The 20,187-nt window shown below is 50.5% G+C and overlaps 1 protein-coding gene across 6 annotated transcripts in view; it reads left to right on the top strand.

The window, feature by feature from the left end:
* The window catches only part of SMG6 (SMG6 nonsense mediated mRNA decay factor), a 227,631-nt gene that overhangs the window by 192,764 nt on the left and 14,680 nt on the right, over positions 1 to 20,187 (top strand). For all 6 annotated transcript variants that reach the window (XM_040455512.1, XM_040455513.1, XM_040455514.1 and 3 more), the window contains 2 exons: positions 11,796 to 11,972; positions 15,759 to 15,905. In XM_040455512.1, the coding sequence (XP_040311446.1) occupies positions 11,796 to 11,972; positions 15,759 to 15,905 (324 nt within the window). The remainder of the gene's footprint in view (positions 1 to 11,795; positions 11,973 to 15,758; positions 15,906 to 20,187) is intronic.

Here is a 20,187-nt window from a genome sequence, read left to right as displayed (position 1 = left end):
GGAAAGAGACCTTCAGAATCATCTGCATTTTGCAAACAAGGTTCAGTAAGTTAGCCAAGATCACATGAGTTAGGAAAGCATGAAGTGAACTTTCCTCTAGACCCTGCTCTCCCCAGACTCATGCCATGTCAGCCGCCTGTGGGAAGAGTGCCTCACCCAAAGGAGGTCAGTCTTCAAGCAGTGAGCATGAAGAGACTGCCCGCTTTGAGTTTCTGTACGAAATCAGACTTTTCCCCTTGCGGGGATTGTGAGAATCTCTGCCTGAAGCACAGGTAGACCTTCTGGGTTCATAGAGAGCTGCGGGCAGTTGGAACGCTGGTTACGAGTAGAGGCAGACGGGTGGGTGCGGAGCAAATAGGGGATGCGGATTAAAGAGTACACTTACCATGAGGAGCCCTGAATAACATACACGGTATTGTTGAATTACTGTACTATACACCTAAACTAATGTAACACTGTGTTAACTATAGGGTAATTAAAATTAAAACCTTGATTACAAAAAAAGAGCAGAGGCACATTTTAGCTCCTCCATTTACTAGTTGTATAGCCTTGAGCAAGTTACTTCTCTGTGCCTTGGTTTCCTCGTCTGTAAAATTGACATGATGACAGCACCTGCTTCATGGGGCCGTGGGGATTAGAGGAGTTGTGTATGGACCGTATCTGGCACGGTGCCTGGCATGTAGCAGCCGTTCACTAAGCGTTAGCTGTAGCTGTCAGGGTGAAGGAAGCACGCAGCGGATTTTGTTGTTATGGCTAAAGCCCTGTGGCATAAAGCTGTCCCGGGAAGTGGCTCTGGTGAGGGGGCATGAACACAAGGCTAGGAACTCCTTTCATCTGGCTTCACATCTCATTTAATTTACTCAAGTTTCAGTTTCTTCTTCTCTATAATCAGTACCCGAATGTAATAGTAGCTGCTTCAGAGTCACCTGGCTGGCTCAGTCAGAGGAGCATGCAGCTCTTGATCCTGGGGTTGTGAGTGTAGAGATTACTTGAAAGTAGAACCTTTAAATAATAATAACAATAACAACAACAACAACAACTGCTTCCGGGGCACCTGGAGGCTCGGTCAGTTAAGCATCCAACTCGACTCTGGCTCAGGTCATGATCTCATGGTCCATGGGGACTTCCTGTAGTCTTCCACCCTTTAAAGCACTGACTCTCAAACTTCAGTGTTCGTGTACACATTCCAAGCCCCTGTCCCTAGAAACACTAATTTAGTGCAAAGTGGAATCCAGGAGTATGCATTTTTAACAGACTCACTATGTGATTTTGATGCAGGTGGTTGTTTTGTTTTTGGGTTTTTTTTTTTTTTTTAATGTTTATTTTTGAGAGAGAGACAGAGCAAGAGCTGGGGAGGGGCAGAGAGAGGGAGACACAGGATCCGAAGCACATTCTAGGCTCCGGGCTATCAGCACAGAGCCCAACACAGGGCTCGAACCCACAAACTGCAGGATCATGACCTGAGCTTGTCAGACCCTTAACCGACTGAGCCACCCAGGCGCCCAAGATGCAGGTGGTTTTTAAAAACGCTTTTAGTGTTGGGTGCCTGGGTGGCTCAGTTGATTAAGGCTCTGACCACCTCAGGTCTTGATCTCACAGTTCATGAGTTTGAGTCTCACATCAAGTGAGCTCTAGCCCTGCTTTGGGTGAGCCCCACTTCTCCCTCTTTCTCTCACTTTCCCTCTCTCTCTCTGACCCTCACTCACTTGCGCTCTCTCTCTCTCTGTCTCTCAAAAAAAATGCTTTTCAGTGTTTAGAGGTATAGAAAAGGGAACTGATATTTATTGAATTTCTTCTGCATCCCAGACATTTACCTTACTTACACCTTATCTCAAACTATGGATGGACTTTAGTTAGTTAGCTTTAGTTAGCCAAGCTTGAGGCATGGGCCACGTGTAAGATTCAGGACTCTGGGTGTAGAATCTGAAAATACAACTTAAAGTGGCTTTCTACCTCAGCCCTAATCTCAGAATTTCTGTGTGCCATATTTTTAATATGCCATGAGGATTCTTGAGATATGGCTGCAGTTTTTTTTCTCAGAGCACCACATTGGTGCTTTGAAGAACTTAGGTCTTACCCCTTGCTGAGGTGTGTTATACCCTGTCCAGGGGCAACAGCCTCTAGTTAAGACAAGGCAAAACGTGCCCAGAGCTTGGCTTGTTGTGGTATCTTATTTCAAACCCAAAACTCAGTAGGCAACCTGTCAAAAGAGAGTACCTGTGTTTTATTGAGCCCCAACCTCCACAGGGAGCACTATCCAAAGCAGAGAGTAGCATCTCTGAGTTTATCCAGGGTGTCTGTGTTGCACAACACAGAGTATGACTCACATATTGTACAGTGTGGCTGTCTCCCATTTGTGATCATGTCATCCACACTATCCACGTACTCAGTGTGTGTTAGATGCTACAGATAGATTTTTCTTTAAATACGTGTGTGTGTGTGTGTGTGTGTGTGTGTGTGTGTGTGTGTGTACAAATTATGGTGCCTACCTTCAAGAATCTTACTTAGGGGAGAAAACAGGACAGACTGATGGGAGAAAGATACTGAGAAGCATTAACGAATCAACAGATCAGATTTGTAGATGTCATGAATTTGAGAGGGAACACATTCTCAGGTGACAAATGTAGGATCCAAATAAAACTTGATAGGTTACAATGAAAGAAGTAAATAACAAGATGAAATCAACTAGGAATAAAGGTAGAATGCTACCTTATCCAAAAAGTCAGCTGCACATAGCAAGTAGCACGCAGCGCAATCGTAAGTAAACGGGGTTTTTTTTATAGCATGGGGAGGCCTCAGTGAAGGAATGTTTAAAAGGGAACAGTGGAGGACTTGCACTTAGCGGGGGGAGAGATTATTTAGCCATTTATGTGGAAACACTTTGGGGATTTGTTGATTAAAAAGCTCACAATGTGTCCTTAGTACAAGGTGGTGAACAAGAAAACCAGTACAGTTTTGGCCTCAATTCATAGGACGGAGGTATCCAGAATGGAACAAGGAGGAGATGTTCCGTCTGTTTTCAGCTGCCGGCTCACACGTGGGCACTCGCTCTCAGAGACACATTAGTCTCAGTGAAAGTCTCGGTGAAAGAATAAGCAGGATGTTGAGACAGTTGAAGTGAAGAGCAGTTGAAGGAAGTGGGGCTGTTCAGCCTAGGGAAGGTATAATACAATCGACTTCAAACCATCCGAGGCCAGTCAGGTAGAAGCAGAATTTGGGGGTTTTTATGTGGCCCCCGGGAACAGAATTAGAAGCACCAGGAGGCAAATTTGGGCTTAAAAGAGATAGACGTTTCTACCAATTAGAAAAGTCCAAAAATGGAATGGGCTCCCTGGTAGAAAATGAACCCCCTTGTAGAGTCAGAATAGTAACAGACCTCTCATACAGCGTCGTCAATACTGGAAGATAACAGGAAAAACAAAGAAATCCATTAAGTGGGTAACAATAAAAATTACTCCCACGTTTCTTAAGCATTTGATGGTTTTAAATCCACAGTCTTGAATCCTCCCCACTTGAAATATTCAGGAAAGGGTTGGATCACTGGGAGATGATATGGAGGAGGTTCCGGTTGTGGCAGCGTGGCTCTGAAAGACAGGCGACTCTTCGTGGAAGCAGTACACATGCTGAGGGCTGCTAGTGAGGTCAGAGGAGGTGAATGAAGTGTTGGCCTAGGCTACAGGTGCTGAAGGGACCACCTGTGGACTTGGGAGAGTTAGCATAGGTTGCTGTGGAATCCCTCTCTAGTTGAAAGTTCTGTGAGGTCAAGGATGGCGTCTGCCTTGTTCTCCCTTATGTGCCCAAAATGTCTAACACATAGTAGAGCCTTAGGAAAAATGTGTGGGCGGTGGGCTGGCACATTGAGTAAGACTTCTTAAGAAAGACTTTGTATCAAACATAAAGGAAGACGAGGGAATGAACTGATTGAATAACAGCAAAGCCTCAGAGGTGCAAAAGGGAGCCAACAGCATGTGGGGGGATATCAAACAGGGTTGCCTGGGGCCTTGAATTGAGGATTAGGGAATAATAGCAAGAAGGGAGAGTGGTGATACACAGTGGGGAGGGGACGGTGGGTGGCAGAGGGCTCAGACAAGTCAGGGAAAGCGTTAAGAGAGATCGGGATTTCATCTAATAGTGAGGCTGAGCCCGAGGGAATTAATTCTCCATCCTGACTTCCTGAGGACCCGTCACCTAAAAGGGATAAAGGAGCGCTGTGCCAGGTCTCCTGGGGCTGTTTCTTCCTCCTCCTTGAGGGAAGAGGAATGAGGATTCTGCCACCCTGCGTGCTGCAGGTCATAAGGCCAGGGTGACGGATTTCTCTCTTAGGACAGAGGCAGAGAGTCTTCCATATACCTGATCTGAATGTGACCCGCCACCCACTGGAGCCACCGGGGACTTTGTTTTCTACTGAATCCTCAGGGCCTGGAACAGTGCCTAATGCACACAGTAGGCATTTAGAAAATATTTGTTGAATTGACTGTTGACTAAGTGTGTCGAGTGCTGCAGATATCTCAGAGAGGGTATTCTCCCCCACACACGTGAAGTAAAACTAGGAACAAATTTGGTGAAGGAACCTGAACACAAACCTAAAGGGTGGTCTCCTGATCCTGGCCATCTGGAAGCAAATAAGAATGTAGCTCAGCGTAACTGGAGCCCAAGATAAGTGCTCCTAGCCCAGAACTAACTGGCAATGTGGAAACAGACTGCATGCGGGTATTTGCAGACTGAGACAGACATGAGGACTTTCATCCCCAGGGGCTGAGCTTGTAGCCTCCCCTGCTGGTTCAGTAAGTGAGGGCCCCAGCGCCTGTGTTCCAGGTTTCAGACCAGCTGAAGCCAGCCAGACCTGAAAGGCTTGTGTTGGCAGTGCCAGTATCCGCCCCTGACTCCTGCCGATGTGGGTGGCTGCTCTCAGAGCACTCTGCAGGGGAAGCGGATTGGACTGCAGCCCAAGCTACTGCTGCCTATAGTTTGCTCTCTGCAACGGGCTCATGTTGAGAATGCACCTTGCTCGTACAGCCGGAGCTCAGAGCTCTAGAAAAGAATAGTTTCTTTCCACGAGGGAACCGTTGGAGAAGAGCAAGCTGTACTTTACACAGGAAAATCCAGACTCCTCTCTCTGGCTTTGTTCAGAATTCCAAGCTCAGGAAATTCAGGTGGGTAGAAAATGCCACATTGGGGATTTTCTCATCATTTCTTTTGTATTGAGGAACCTGGAGCAAGGATCCAGCTGGGTCTCATTTAAGGAGGATAGTGCCAAAAAGACAAAGCCACCACACAACCCCAGTATGAAGTAGCTAGATGGACAAGGCAGTCTTGATATTCAGTACAGGATTTTAGTTCTGTTGTGTGCATTAATGCCTTGTTTATCCTAAAGCCCAGGTCCTTGAGGCCTCTCTAGAGTCCCACAGAATGCGTGTCTGTGGTTAGGCCTAAGAATCTCTGTGGAGATTAGGAGGAGGGACAGCTAGAGAGAGGCCAGGCCTTGCTTCCACCAAGTGGCCTACCCAGCAGCCTGGATCCAGCACCTTAGTTCTGAGTAAGATATTCCAGCAGCCTCAACAGCCAGGTGAACATTCCAGAGGAGTGCCAGCCCCATGTTTCCTTCTTCATTACCTCTGAGTCTGGCTTCCACGCACGTCTGAGCAGAGTGAGGCAGCAAGGAAGAAGAAAAAAGAACAGCCATTCATTAATTGAGCACTTGGCCCGGGCACCTTGCTGAATGTTTGATAATGCATTATCTCTTTTAAACCTCAGAACAACTTGAGCAAACAGAGGCTCAGAGATGCTAAGTAACTTGTCTGTAGACACACAGCTAGGAAGTCGTAGTTAAGACAAGTCTCGCAAGTCTCTCTGACTGTGAAGCCCAGGCTCTTGATCAACCCCGTTTATTGCCTCAACTTGCCTCTTTCCAGAATGGACCCATTGTTTCTACTGTATTTATCTTCTCAGTGCCAGGGTATGCTCCACAATTCTGTTCCCTCGACTCTCCCTCCAGGGTGAACATAATCTGCCTCCCAGTAGCCAGGTACCTGCACCTTTTGGAATATACAGTAAGACTATTAGGGTAGCCTCTTCCCTGTCCCTGAAGTCTTCTACCTAACCATTTTCCAGTTCCCACCCATCCCTCTCTAGGAGACTTCAGGGCAGTGCAGGGGTGCAACTGCACACACGCACACACACACGCGCACACACACACACACACACACACACACAGTAGAGGTGGGTGTGGCGAGCGGCTGCCATACCACTCTGAACAGGCATCTGCGTGTTGTCAGCTGATGGGTAGCGCCCCCCATTGCCTCCACTGTGAAAAAAACACAGCTGTTGGGACCAGACATGTGGAATGGGGTGACTGCTGTGGGCTGGTCGACGATGTTAACATCTCATTTTGTGATTCATTGACCTCTCAACTAACACAGACTAACCATATAGGACTAAGGAGTGCTGGGTCTGGACATTGGGATCGAAAGCTAAATGCAGGAGAGGCCTGCATTTAGCTGCGTTGCATAGAAATGGGGCCCCGCTGCAGCAGGGATAGGGAAATGGTGAAGTGCTGAGTGACTCCCTTGACAGTGTGCCCAGGGCTTTTCAGGTTATGTGTCTAGCACAGGGACCCGTGCCTCTTCTCCCTCTGCCCCCTTTGTCATTCAGCACCTGCACAGGTTCTTCCTTTCTTTCCCCTCTGACCCGCCACCATCTCTCATAGTCCAGTACCAATTCACTCTGATTCAGGTAGGCTGCGAATGTCTGTCTCCCCATCGTAAGCTACTCCCTGTGTGTTCAGAGTGAATGTGCATCCTTATGGCCAGCTCCCTCCTGCCTCTGGAGTCCGCTCCCTGCCTGGAAACCCCTCCCTCTAGGAATGTGAATGAACCACTTCCTCTGTCCTCCCAGCTCCAGAGGATTCCCTGTGTCTGAACTTTCATTGGCAGGCCTCTTTGTAGGCTGACCCACCCTTGGCCACTACAGAATTGTCCTTCCCACCCTGTAGTCTCCTGTGAGGGTGAGTCGTGAATAACCAGAGGTTCCCAGTTTGTGAAAACGCTTTAGTCTGACTTTAGCTTCTTGTAGCCAATCTGTAGGCTTGGCTTATTAAAGATGATAATTAACCCATTGCTAATTGACCTCAGAAGCCAGCCAAACAGCCTATATTCACCAGCCTTGGTGGTGGATTTGCAGGCTATTTTAAGCTTTCTTAATAATCTCCGCAAGACTTCACTTTCTGTCTGCATCTTATTTGCTCTAAGGACATTCTGTAAAATTAACAAGCTATAAAATTTGATTGAAGGTTTCAACAAATGTGAGAATAATTGGCTCCATTTAGAGAAACAAGAAAAACAACCTGTAAACTTCAGTTTGTAGAGGAAAACCCATGTGATTTTTTTCTCTTTAACCAGAGGAGCAGTAGCAAGCAGGACTTTTTAAGACCAGAAAAAAATAGAGAACTGGCTGATAGTACAGGTTTAAATTCTGGTTCCCCCAAACCAAGAGTTCAGAAAAAAGAAACTACAAAATCAAACAAGCCCCTGTTGTGCTTGTGCCTTCCAAGAGGCCCGTTTGGAGATAACAGGGACCCCAATAAAGATGGAGTGAGTGCCTCATTCCCTAGAACTTGCATCCAGAGGCCTGGTTCTCAGAGCTCTCTTGGCTACACGGGCGCAGGGAAGGGAGGAGTGTTCTCCCTTCTCTGTGGCAGCTCTGAGGTGTTGAGTCTTGCAACTCAGAGGACATCAATCAGTCTGTGGTACCTGGTGCTCAGTTCCTTTTCTCTATCTGTCGCCCTCCCCCACAGTCCATAAGACAGATCTCTTTTTCTGTTCCTTCCAGGGCATCTCTGCCCAGGCCGGGCTTGTCTCCTGCCAAGTGGCTGTAGAACACTCCATTCCTTGCTTATCAACCCCACCTAAGGTACCCCAGACCAGTAGCTCGGTCTGCCTTCCCTCTTCTCTCTTGACCTAGAGGTTTCTTCCTGCTTTCCACAAGACCTAACTTTCCACATAGCTCCAAGCTCCACTTACCCCATGCATGCTCTCATTATACCTCTAAGGAACTGAGCCTGTGACAGGACAGACTCCTGTGTGGCCTTGCCACATCTTGCTTTCAGTCCTCCTTTCTGCTTGGTTCTTTGCGTGTGGACCTGATCCAGTGATAACCGGAGCCCTGAAGCTAGAGGTTTCAGTTCCCACTGGTGGGGCACGCTGCCTCAGATGGTTTTCAGGGGAACGGAAAGGGGCTTTCTCTGGGCGCCTTTCTTTTAGCTCTTCCCTGACCTAAAACCCCAGTTTTCTTTTCAAAGCTGACTAGAGTGATTTGTGTGAGACACTTTGTCCATCAGTGTTGGAGTTCCTGGTAATCTCCTACACAGTGAGTCTCCCTCCAGAAGGGCCAGAACTGCTACTGAGAAGGTGCTGGGTCCCAGGTTCCCTGGGGTAGCCCCTGGCCAGCAGCCCTTTTACTTACCTCTAGCCTGTTAACAGCCCATGACGGAGGCCTCCCCTGCCCAGCTCTGTCTCCTCTAGAGAATCTAGAGTTTGCCCAGAGCTGCAATGTACAGGCCGCTTACATTCTGTGTTTTTCATTGATATAGAACGGAAAAATGTACTCATGAACAGAGCTGTTGTGAGGATTATGTCATAGACGTCAGCTGGACTCCTTCCTCTCCAAGCAGGGAGCCCAGCTTTAACCCCTGTCCTACCAGGAAGTCCTTCTTGGCCAGCCAAAGAGCATCTTGGAGTTGGCTCTTTATGGGTGGTTCGAAGGGCTTCTTCCATCACGGTGTCCCTTATTAACCACATTTAAACTTTTTCCCCAACTCAAGTGCTGGCGTCTTTGTCTGGGAGAATATTCCCATAAGCCTCTTGTAAACTACAGGACCAAGAGAACTGTGGTCCTCATTCTGCTGGGCTCATTCCTCTGGCCTTAAAGTGGAATGCTTTACCAGATAGGCCAGAAGGCTGGAGACAGAAGTTTCTCTATGCCCCTGGGCAAGCCCTAGACTTTCTCTCTCAGTTCCCCCATCTACTATATAACTAGAAGCCCATTTCTCACTCACTTTGGAAACCTAAGGAGACAGCACAACCTTGGCTGTCCTCCCTGCTAGTTGGATTGCAAAGGAGGGAGTTTGCAGTTCCAAAAGGCTGGGTAGCTTGTCTCTCTGCAGACACCTAGAATTCTCTTTAGATCTTTTAGTGGCATCTCAGAGATCCCAGTGGATCGAAACCCTTGAGAATCAGCCAGGAGTGCCCTCGCCCTAGGGAAGGAACTAACTGGCCATAGCAGACAAAATCCCCAAAGAAGCCTTGTTCCTTCTAAACATTAGAGGGACAATCAAAAAAGGGGGTGGGGGGACACGACACGCCTTTTTGCTTTTGTCTCCGTGTGAATGACAATCCCCACTGATCCCCTAAGGATGTGCTGCAGGCAGACTCAGGATGTCTGCATCCTTGGGGCCCCCCTGCTGTGCCCTGGAAATCCCCATCTCAGGAGTCCCACGTCCATAATGTGCCCTTTCTCCCTCTTGGCCACTAATCACACTTTCTTCCTGAGCCTTTGAGCATGCCACCAAGCCCATGCTGTAAACAGCAGGAACTCTTCTCACTGCCTATCAGCGGGCACACACAGCCATGGACATGCTCTGCTCTTCTGGGCACATTTCTGCTGCATATTCAGCAAGAGTCCTGGCATACTTCTTACCATCCAGGTGATGCCAAGGACCATGGCCAAGCTTTTCCTCTGTCTTCCTCTCACCCCTTAACCCCCACCTCCTCTCCATTCACTGGTAGCAGCCTCACACTGAAAAAGGAAAGTCCTGGACCCATTACATAATTCTCCATAGTGCAAGCAGTAGCTGGGGCATAAGGTCAGAGGTCATAGTGGGGTCAGGTGGCTGACACACACTGTAACGACAAGGTGGTTAAAATTAGACCACAGAGAGGAAACTGGCAGTCTTGTGGAAATGCAGAAGTTTCCTCTGCAAGTGAGAGGCTGGGGATGCAGGGAGGCCACTGTGCGTGCTGCCTGCCAGGCCATTACTCACTGCAGCTCTGTTCTTTAATGCTTTTTAGCCCCTGCTTCTGTATTCCTAGCCTTTCTCATGACATGTTTGAACAAACACACGCAGTGGAACCTATGGCTACCTGCCCTGGCCCAAGTCCAGGACCTGGCACCCCAAGGTCAAGATGGCTGTCCTTTCCTAAGCTTTCTCTGGGTAGCTGAGCACCTGTTAAGTCAGCTTCTCAGGTGGAGGTGGTCGAGACTTAGCCTGAGATTCAGGCCTATAATGCTACCAGGGCCATTGGTGAGGGTGAGCAGGGGGCACTCATAGGCAGGGAGAATAGCAGGTTTGGCTGGGAGAGGCAGCAAAGGATAGAGTCACAGAGTTGGAGTCACAGCTGACTGGTGCGTGCTGCACTTGCCCTGGCCAGCCAGCTGGCACAGTAGCGCTCAGCTCCACAGTGTCCTAGAAGACTTGGATCACACCTGCCTCATGTTCCCCTGTGCCTGTCGGTCCTTACTGCGAGCCTCCTGTGTGCCCCACTTGCCCTTAGCACCCCCTGGTAGAGAAGCACAAAAAGTGCAAGATGTATCCCTTTGCTACCAGTGGGGTTATTGTCCAGGTGAGGGGCATATGCACCTGTAAAACAAGGAACAAACAAGCAAAGCCAGTCTCCAAGTTTGTACTTTACTATGTGATACAGACGTAGAGGTCCCTTTTGTGGTCTGGAATGGGAAAGCATGGTGGAGGGCACTCTCCAGGGGCTAAGGTTAGTGCTGATGAGGCAGTGATGGCCTTCACCAGTTTCCAAGCTCCAGATCAAGCACTTCCTTGGTACATGCCCTGCCAGTAAGGAGGAAAGGACCCCAGAGGCCAGAGATGAAGAGCAGGGCATGCGAGGGTGCCAGCAATGCAGACGGGTTTACAGGTGAGGACACACCTGTGTGGTCTCACAGGAGAAGGACCCCAGACAGAGTGACTATGGAAACTTCCTCTAAGACACTTACAAATTTGACAATTGCTCAAGATGTTGAATTTCATTTCAGCTAAATCAGCCCCAGTTTCTCTGACAGCACTGGCTTATGTGCTGATATGGCCACATGGGAGCAGGATGGGGTGGACCCCTGGAGGAGCAGAGCTTTGGTGAAACACCCCCTACCTGCTTTGCCTGTCTCCCTTCTCCTGACAACAATTTCCTGCCTGGCCCCAGTCTCTTGAGCACGAGAAGCTCTTAGGTGGAGCAGGAACCTGTCAGGGGAAGCCTGAAGTGATCTAGCTGAAATGAAACAGCCAAGAAAGCCCTCATCATTCATTTTGCACTCAGGCTAGAAGGGCTCCTCTTGGGAACCGAGAGAGAGGGGAGCCGGGAGGAGAATGGAGTGGCCGTGAGGGTACCAGGAAGCTGTATTCTGTGAAAGCCAGTGTTCTGTGCTCCCTCCTTCCTTCTATCAATTAAATGCTAAACTTAGAAGAATCTAGTGTATTCTTTTTTTATATCAGGACCTCAGTAGAAGAAAGGCAAAGCCCAGAGGGCCTTGATCATGGGGTTGTCTGCTCCCCAGAGATGACCTAAGAGAGGTAGTGGTGCTCTCTTCCTCCAGAGGACCTTGACCTCAACCCCCTTGCCCTGGCCCTCCTTCACAGTCTCACACACGCTCAAACTCCCGCTCGTTCACCCCACAGCCTTGTCGGGTAACTTTGACACACTTGTCACGTGCCCCTCTGCCAGCAAACAGTGCCTGTCATCTTCATCTTCCCTTTCAAAAAATGCTGTTTTGCTTCTCTCCCTCTCGCCCTGTAGGTTATTGCAGCCGACTGCAAAAGGGTCACAGTGCTGAAGTATTTTCTGGAAGCCCTTTGTGGACAAGAAGAGCCTCTGCTGGCATTCAAGGGTGGAAAATATGTGTCAGTGGCACCCGTCCCAGACACCATGGGAAAGGAAATGGGAAGCCAAGAGGGAAAACAACTGGAAGATGAGGTACTATGCGGGGAGAGCCCGCTGTGGCAGAGGGAAGGCTCCCCTCCCCGCCCCCAACCCTGCTCTGCCCATGGCTGCTGCTCTTACCCTGGTTATTTATAACCGCTCACAGCAGTATGGATGTGGACGTGACCAGCCAACTTCTCAAGAGTGCACTCTGCTGGTGCCCCTTCCTGCCAGTCCCACCCCAGTGTCTCCATCTCACTCTGCTACGAGTTCCAGATGCTTCTTTTTAATGTTGCATTGGAGGAGAAGGGAGGGAAAGAAAGAGTTTAATAATGTGCAGCTCGGGAGGCTTAGGAAAGGGAGTTGGGGGTGGGGGGTGTTAGGGTTCAGGCTGAGGATCAAGTTTATAGATGTGTGGAGCTCAGCGCAGCACAGGCCTGAACTCCAGCCTCCAGCACACGTACAGGAAGAGCTGACATTGCTGGCCCCGTGTGGAAAATCACCCCCTCCCCCGGCCTACTCTCCCTCCCTCGCTCACTCGCTCCCTCCCTCCCTCCTGCACATCCTGATGTGATTAAGGAATTCTCCTCTTGTTTGTTTGCCCTTGGTTGTTCCTGTAGCCCTTGCTTCACTCCAGACCATGTGTATATGTGTGTGTGTATGCGCATGCGCACGAGACCGTGTACACACCCCTGCTAAGCCCCACCACCGGTTGCCCTCCTGTCCACGTATGTGTCTTCTTGAGGGGGATTGTTGTCACAGGTCTGTGTGTGCTGGGTTTGTGTGTTAGTTGAAACAGAACTCTGCCGCCGTCTGCCCTGCTGGCTGTAGGTTCTGAGTAAATGTGAGTGTGTGGTGATGCCGGCACATGCATGCGTTTCCTATAGCTGCCAGCTGCCCTGCTGTCTGTCTGGGTGTGGGTAGCTCTGTCTGGGTGTATACACACACACAGCTCACTTATGCCTGAAGGTTGACTCTCCTTTTTTCCTCTGCAGCGTTAAAGACAGAGGAGACTTAGGTGGGAAGGAACGTGGGACTTCAAGAAGGGACGGAAGTGATTGTAGCCAGAGGCCAGGTCACCCGTAGGCCAACACAGTCATTTGGCCCACAGCAGTCTCAAGCGCCTGGTGGAGCAGGGTGGGGTGCAGGGATGAAATCAGCAACAGGCCAGGGAAGCCAGATGTCAGCTGGAAGCTGTCGTTTGTGATCTGAAGCAGTGATAGAGTGGCCACCTTTGGTTCAGAGTCTTCAGAGCAGCAGAGTCTTGGACTGGCTTCATTAGAATAGCTGGAGAACCCCACCCCACCCCTGATGACACAGGGCTCAGCTTCCAGGACAGAGGTGGTTCCAGGGATAAAGCTGAGCCCATGATTCCAGACTCCAGATGAAACCTGGGCAGGGAATAACGGGAAAGAATGAGCTGTCAGTATGGGAGGAGGCGGTGGGTTGCTAAAGCCATCGGGGTGTCCAGGCTTGAGGTGGGACGGAGCATGCCACCCAAGCCCTGGGTGCTGTGCAGGGAAGCATGGGCGGGGCAGTGCCTCAGCCAGCTGTCTCACCCACACTTCAAGGCTGAGGCAGACAGTGGAAAGTAAGCAAGGCCAGCATCCAGGACTGCTGTGAGAGATGTCCTCTGGCCGGTGGAGCCCACAGTACCAAATCCGGTACCAAATCTCACCTCAAGTGAGGCCCGGAGAGAAGGGCACAATGTAAATGCCAAGGGGGGCCTCCTCCACTCTTAGGAGGATCAGACCAGCTCTCCAGGCCCAGAGTTTGGCTGTGCCACTCTCTCTCTCCTTCTAAGGCTTAGTGACCAAACAAAGGTTATGACCCACACCATGCTGCCCACTTCTTCCTTTTCCCACGAGCCTCCTGGGTTCCTTTATGTTAGTGGCCCCTGGGAAACCCTGCTTACCCTGGTCTTTGTAATTTCATAACCCCACACTTCCTCGTTTGCTGTGAGAGCTGAGTGAACCTCAGACAAGCCTCACTGACCCCCTTTTGACCTCAGTCAAGCTTACTCCAAGCCCCGTGATAACCCTGTGGATCTCTAATCAGAGCAGGCAGAGGCAGTGTTCCCCCAACAGGTTAGTTAGCCATCCTGTCCCACTGACTCTGGTCCAGGTTAACCTCACGAACAAGGAAGCAAATGTGTAGACCGAGTCTTCCTCCTCATGGCCTGGGCCTCCCAGAAATGAATAGTCTGTGGGTCGTCAGATGCATGGTGACTGTGGACAGCGTCCCAGACCCCTGAGACTTCTTGGATAGTGACAGTTCTAACCCCATCCTGAGACCCCCGTCTCTCCCTAAACTGAAAGATTGGATCACTGAAGCTGGTTGGGGGAGGAAGAAGGAGACGGTGATTCTTTGTTTCCTCAGGCATCATTCTTCATGAGCAGAAGAGAGTCCCATTCCTTAGAGATGCTACCAAAACACCTGTCTTCCTGCCCCTAGATTTTGCTCCCAAGACAAAAGTATCACCTATGCACCCACACACTATACCAACCACTTTCAGCCCAAAGAATCCTTCAGAATATCATATTGAGATGGACAGTTAGAGGAGAGAGCAAGACTCTAATGAACAGGTCCCGGGTGGGCTTAGTGGAAGCCTGAGCCATTCAGGGCTGGTCTGGCCTTACTGTCTAGATTCAAGACCCCAGCCTTGTTGGTAAGAGCACATACTTTGGAGTCTGTCCCACTGGAATTTGAATCCCTGATCTGCCACTTATTACCTTTGACCTTGAGCAAACTGTTTAACTCTCTAAACCTCAGTGTACTCATTTATAAAGAAGGGATGATAGTGACACCTATTTCACAGACCATCGTGAGCATTAAATGAGTTGATACGTGAAAAACACTTAGCCTAGTTATCTGACCAACAATAAGCATTCAGTAAATGGTAGCTGTTATTGTCATAATCATTGTCATTATTATCATCATCTAGTTAGAAACACAGGAATCTTCTCCTACTAAATCACTCCCTGTTACCCATGCTAATGCTGTCCCTCAGAGGACACTGTCTTGGGCAGCTGCATGTTCTCTGCTGACCAAGGTCAGAAGTGAGAGAGTGAGGAATGGAGCCTGGGACCACCCGGGGAGTGGGGGCTTCTGAGAGCTGAGGCTGCAGGCGGGGAGGGGCCATCCCTGGGGAAGGCTCCACCAGCCTGGCAGGAGGCTCCTGAAGCTAGCCAGCCATCTCCTAGCCTGCCCAGACCCGAGAGGGCAGCCGAGCAAGGTCATGTCATGTGAATTCCTGTAATGGGGCTCAGCAGCCCCCACACCGCCAGGCTGTGGTCTTAAAAAGAAACCAGGGCAAGGTCTGCTGAGCTACAGCATCTGCTCCCTGAAGCTATCTCGGGGGCAGGGGAGCTTCCACGCCTAACTCACAGCTCTTGGCCAGAATTGATTCCTATCAGATCGTTAGCAGGAATTAGGTCTAAATTGAGTGGTTCAGCTTTCTCTGTTGTTTTCCCCTTTGGTGATTTCAAAAGGAAAATATGTTCTAAGCAAGACTTGGTGAGTGTGTGCAAAGGAGAATGGAGAGCTGTGTGTATAAGCATGGAAGTATATGTGTGTGTGAGTCACTTCTCCTGTGGACATATGACTCTCCAAGAGGAAAGAGCCTGGAGTGCAAAAGGGAGCAGTTGCTGTAGGGCAAGGTGGCAGCTTCTGTCGACTCCCTCTCTGCCTGAGTTGAAGGAAGCACACACCTTGGGGTCCTTTGTAAGGAAAGGCCATTCTTCCCATGGAGTTGGGAGTGCTAGGAGGACAGAAGGGTGGGGCTGGGAAGGGCCATGGGCTCAGTCTCCTCTCTCCCCTGGTCTGCTCCACCACCCAAAGGAGGAGGACGTGGTGATTGAAGACTTTGAGGAAGATTCAGAGGCCGAAGGCAGCGGGGGTGAGGATGACATCAGGGAACTTCGGGCCAAGAAGCTGGCTTTGGCCAGGAAGATAGCCGAGCAGCAGCGTCGCCAAGAAAAGATCCAGGTGGGGCCTGCCTGGGGAGGGTGGTTCCCATCAGGGTGGTGGCTGTGTAGGGCATGGGGGGGGGACGGCGCCCCGCGCAGTGTGAGTCACAAGTAGAGATAAGAAGGACCCTCTCAGGAAGAGACGGTCTTGCAGTGTCCTTACTGGTCCCACCCATTTTCTTTCTCCATCACCAAATTCTGGTAGCATTTTTGGTGCCTGGAGTCTCCCTTCTCGTGGACTCCAAGGCAGAAGCAGGTTCTTGTCAGAGAATCTGCTGAAAGCTTCTTCTCCAGTGATGATCTGTGAATACACACCTACACATATACAGTCTTCCACACAATTTCAGGGTTTCAGAGTCCCCTTAAACCTTATCCAGGCACTCCTGGAGAGGTCATAGGTGCTCTGTTGAGAACACCACTTCTCAGGGAGGAGAATGTCATAGCCACAGTCTGCTTATCTGGATTCCCAGTGTAATGGCTGAGCCCCTCTGGACAGGACACACTAAACCCTCCTGGAGAGAAACCACTTCATCTCCACACACGGTTCCTCCACCATCAGCTCTGCTGTGGACCCATACCTGCACTTGCGGCAAGTTTTTCTCTATGGCTCTCCCAAGTCTGTCCTTTTACACTGTATAAGCTCACTTCCTCTTATCTGGGGCTCAGGGCAGACAGAGAAGAGCCAGTCGTGTTCCTCCCTTTAAAGACTTTAAAGACCGTAAGCATGGGGAAGCATCGGGCCTCTTTAGGAATGTCTTGTTTCTAGTCCTCGCTTCAGCCGCCCCTTGCCTTTGGCACAAGGGCTTAATGTTCTGTGGTCAGGCAGACCTGATCACATTCTGGGCTCCACCACTTACTGGTTTTGTGACTTCGGGGACATTAACTTCTCAGAGCCCGTTTCCCCATCTGTAAGATGTAAGTGGTAGTAGCGCCTGCCTCCTAGAATTGCCGTGAGGCCTACAGGAACCAGTGCGTGTAAAGCGCATAACACAATGAATGGCACACGGTGTGTGCTCCGTAAGTGGTCACTGTGGCCTGATACTTGTCGAAACACCGACCAGAACTCTGCCCCGGGAAGGGGAATGAATACCATTTGGGATCCGTTGCTCTTGACGTATTCGTGTCCCTTGGCTGCTTGAAATCAAGTGTGTGGTACCTCCTACCAGGTCACTGTCACGGTGTGGCTGCCTCCTCAGCCCTTCTGGGGTCTGTGTGTAACCCTCTGTTGTGGCCTGCAAGGCAGCTTCATCCTCAGGCTGTCTTTCTTCCTGTCCTGTGGTTATTTTCTTCCTCACCGTCAGTCTTCCCAAAGGTTCTGTCTATACTCGCCGCCTCCACGTCCTGACCCTCAACCCAGCAATTATGGAAACCGTGGTGTCAGAAGTCACCAAGTACCTGTCTTCATCGAGTCTCGATCCCCGTCATACTTGACGTCCCTGTAGCTTTAGGCCCTGAAGCCCCCTTCCTGCAGCCGCAGTCGAGCACAAGCAAGCCCTCTGTTGGCCACACCTCCCTCCTAGGCTTCCTCACCACCATTCTCTTCTTGGCCTCCTCCTTCCTGTCACTTCTTAGTCTCAGTGTGCAGAGTTGGCGCTCAGCAGATATTTGTTCGGTGACTTAATAGACAGTAGCAACTAGACAATCCTCTTAAATTCCTCACTGGCTTTTAACCCCTTCTGCTCATTTATTCCCTTCCCTCCTGTCTGTTCCCATTGCCACAGCTGCTGCTCTAGGCCATGTACTGACTTGGATTAGAGCAGTCAGAGCCCACGCATTGCACAACTCCAGGGGGTGCTGTTTACTCGGTAGTCTGCAAACGTGCCGTCCGCACACCAGGATCCTCGCTGCCTCCAGGGCACCTCACGTGTGGTCATCCTTCTCTTCCCAAAAGAACTGCTCCCCTGCTCAGAAATCATCTGTGCCTCTGCTTCACTAGTGAAATCTAATTCCTTCCTATGGCATTTAAGGTTTTCTTGTCTGTTCCCAGTGTTTTCTCAGCCTCTTCTTCTCTCGCCCGTGAGCCTTACGGGCTGCGTGGCATTGGGCAAATTATTTAACTTCTCTAAAACTGTTTCCTCATCTATGAAACGAAAGTGGTAACAGCACCTACCTCAGAATGACAGTGCGTGTAAAGTGCCTGTCCAGACACTAGTGCCCTTCTGCCCGGACCACAACACTAACCGTCCTCTCCTCTCACTGTCCCCTGACGTGCTCTACCCTGTCCCACTCTCGGGTCTCAGTCCATGCTGTTCCCTCAGACCAGAATACCCTTTTCCTGCTCCACATTTCCTATTACCTGTTGAAACTCTAGTCTTCCTTCAGTTCTCAGATGAAACTTCATCTCCCCAGTGAAGCCTTCCCTGATACCCCTCAGGAGGAATTCATCCCTCTCTGCTCAGTGTTCCTGTGGCACTGATTTATGCTTCATTTCTGAAACTTGTATCATGTCTCGTATTACAGTTATTTCTGGACTTGTTCCCCACCCACCCCACCCCCACTGTTGTACTGTGAACTCCTTAGAAGCAAGTACCATGTCTCCATCTCAGTGTGTATGTAATAAGTGGTAGTGGAGCATCTGCTAGGCTAGGGGTCGGGGGACACAGGACCGAACCAAAGAAGTCCCGCCCCAGAAGGTGCAGGGTGTACAGTGAATGGAGGAGCCAGTGATTTGAGGCGTCAGCGTGCACTGTGGCCAAAGGGAAGTACAGGATGCTGTGGGAGCACATGCCATGGGGACATGGCCTCGTCAAGAGCGCCTTGCTCAGCTTGGCCTCTCCAGCAACAGGCAGTACATTGCAAACCAGAGGTCTTGTATGAATCTTGCTTGACGTCTGGTGCCTGGGGCTGCCCCTGCTCGGGAGCTTTGTTCCCCTGTCACCTCCTTCAGAGCAGGCTGCTCGGGCCTGGGCACCACAGGCCTGCTATGGGCCAGCTGGGGTTTGGGTTGCTGTGGCCCCTTTAAGAACAGGCCCCACATGCACCACTGCTGGCGGCCCTGCCTCCTGTCAGCCTTCTTCCTCCAGCCTCACAGCCACAGGAGGATTTCTCAGCAGAGGAAAAATTCCCCCCGGCCGGCCGCCCCCTTTTAATGCCCGGGGCCCTTCACTTCCATAATTCTTCATTTTCCAGCCTTGAACGTAAGCCAGACACATCTGTCTGGCCATATGCGTGAACCCTGGAGTCTGTGCCGAGGTGGCTGTAAAACAGGGCCGGTGAAGGCCCTTCTGGGAGAGCACACACATGTGTGTGCCCTCGGGCCATTGGCTCCCTGCCCAGAACCACGGGGCTGCAGCACTCCAAACCCATGTTAACCTTTTCTTATTTTTCCTCTTTTTGTTTAATTTAAGGGGGGAAAATCCCAAGGAAAAGGTATAAATTGTCCTGGGAGTGGGGGAGAGGCTCCTAGCTGGAGAGGCCATTATTGTTGGCAGGTACCTGGGTCACACTAATACAATAAGGAAGAGAGGAGCATCGGGTGAATTAAGATTGGAGAGATGGGCTGTAAATTACACTGCTCTGAACTCCATCAGTCTCCAGGGGTGTTAACCGAGAGGTGTAAGGCAAGTCCCCAGCTCCCGGCGCCTTTTACAGATGCAGCAAAACAGGAACCACACATGTTTGGGGAAGGGGATATGAAGATGGAGTTGAAAAAATCCTCCTGGCCCCCATGATGGCTATAAAGTCCAACTGAGATCTGGGGCTGTAGCCACACCCCCACTTCCCTTCTCCCACCTAGACCCCTGGGCCCAAGCTCATCTGTGGGATGGGGGAGGTGAGGCCTAGCCTCCCTCTGCAGCCTGTCCCTCCCCGCTTCCGGCCTTGCACAGAGGCTGGTGAGTGGGGCCGACTGGAGGTCAGAAAAGGGGTGTGGGCAGCTCTCCGGGCCTGTGCAGCTGGAGCCACGGCACCCAGGCAAGTCCCTGAATACTGAGGGGCCAAGACCGCCCACCTGGGACTTTGAGGCCATGCTCTCTGGCTCACCCCAGGCTTTGCCTGTTGCCTGAGACACCTCTTCACATTAGGTCGGTTCTGCCCACCTGGATGCTTTCTGACCGAGTCCTTTTCATTCCCGTTGCCATTCTTGGGAGGTGTCTGGAGACCAGAGTGCCAGGTACATGGTTTGTCTGGGCAATTGGTCTGAGGTGTTTCAGTCCTAATCAGGCCCCTAGGGCTAAGCAGTCACTGAAAATCCGCCTCTAGGCATGAGGCATGGCCTCTTGGCACCTCATCCTGGCCCTGTGTTTGGGGAAGGGGATATGATTTTTTTTTTTTTTTTTTTTTTTTTTTTTTTTTTTTTTTTT

The sequence above is a fragment of the Herpailurus yagouaroundi genome, unplaced genomic scaffold, assembly GCF_014898765.1.
Source record: "Herpailurus yagouaroundi ecotype Mexico unplaced genomic scaffold, PumYag 215, whole genome shotgun sequence".
In the NCBI taxonomy this organism is placed as follows: domain Eukaryota; kingdom Metazoa; phylum Chordata; class Mammalia; order Carnivora; family Felidae; genus Herpailurus; species Herpailurus yagouaroundi.
This window is presented reverse-complemented; position numbering and strand designations above follow the sequence as displayed.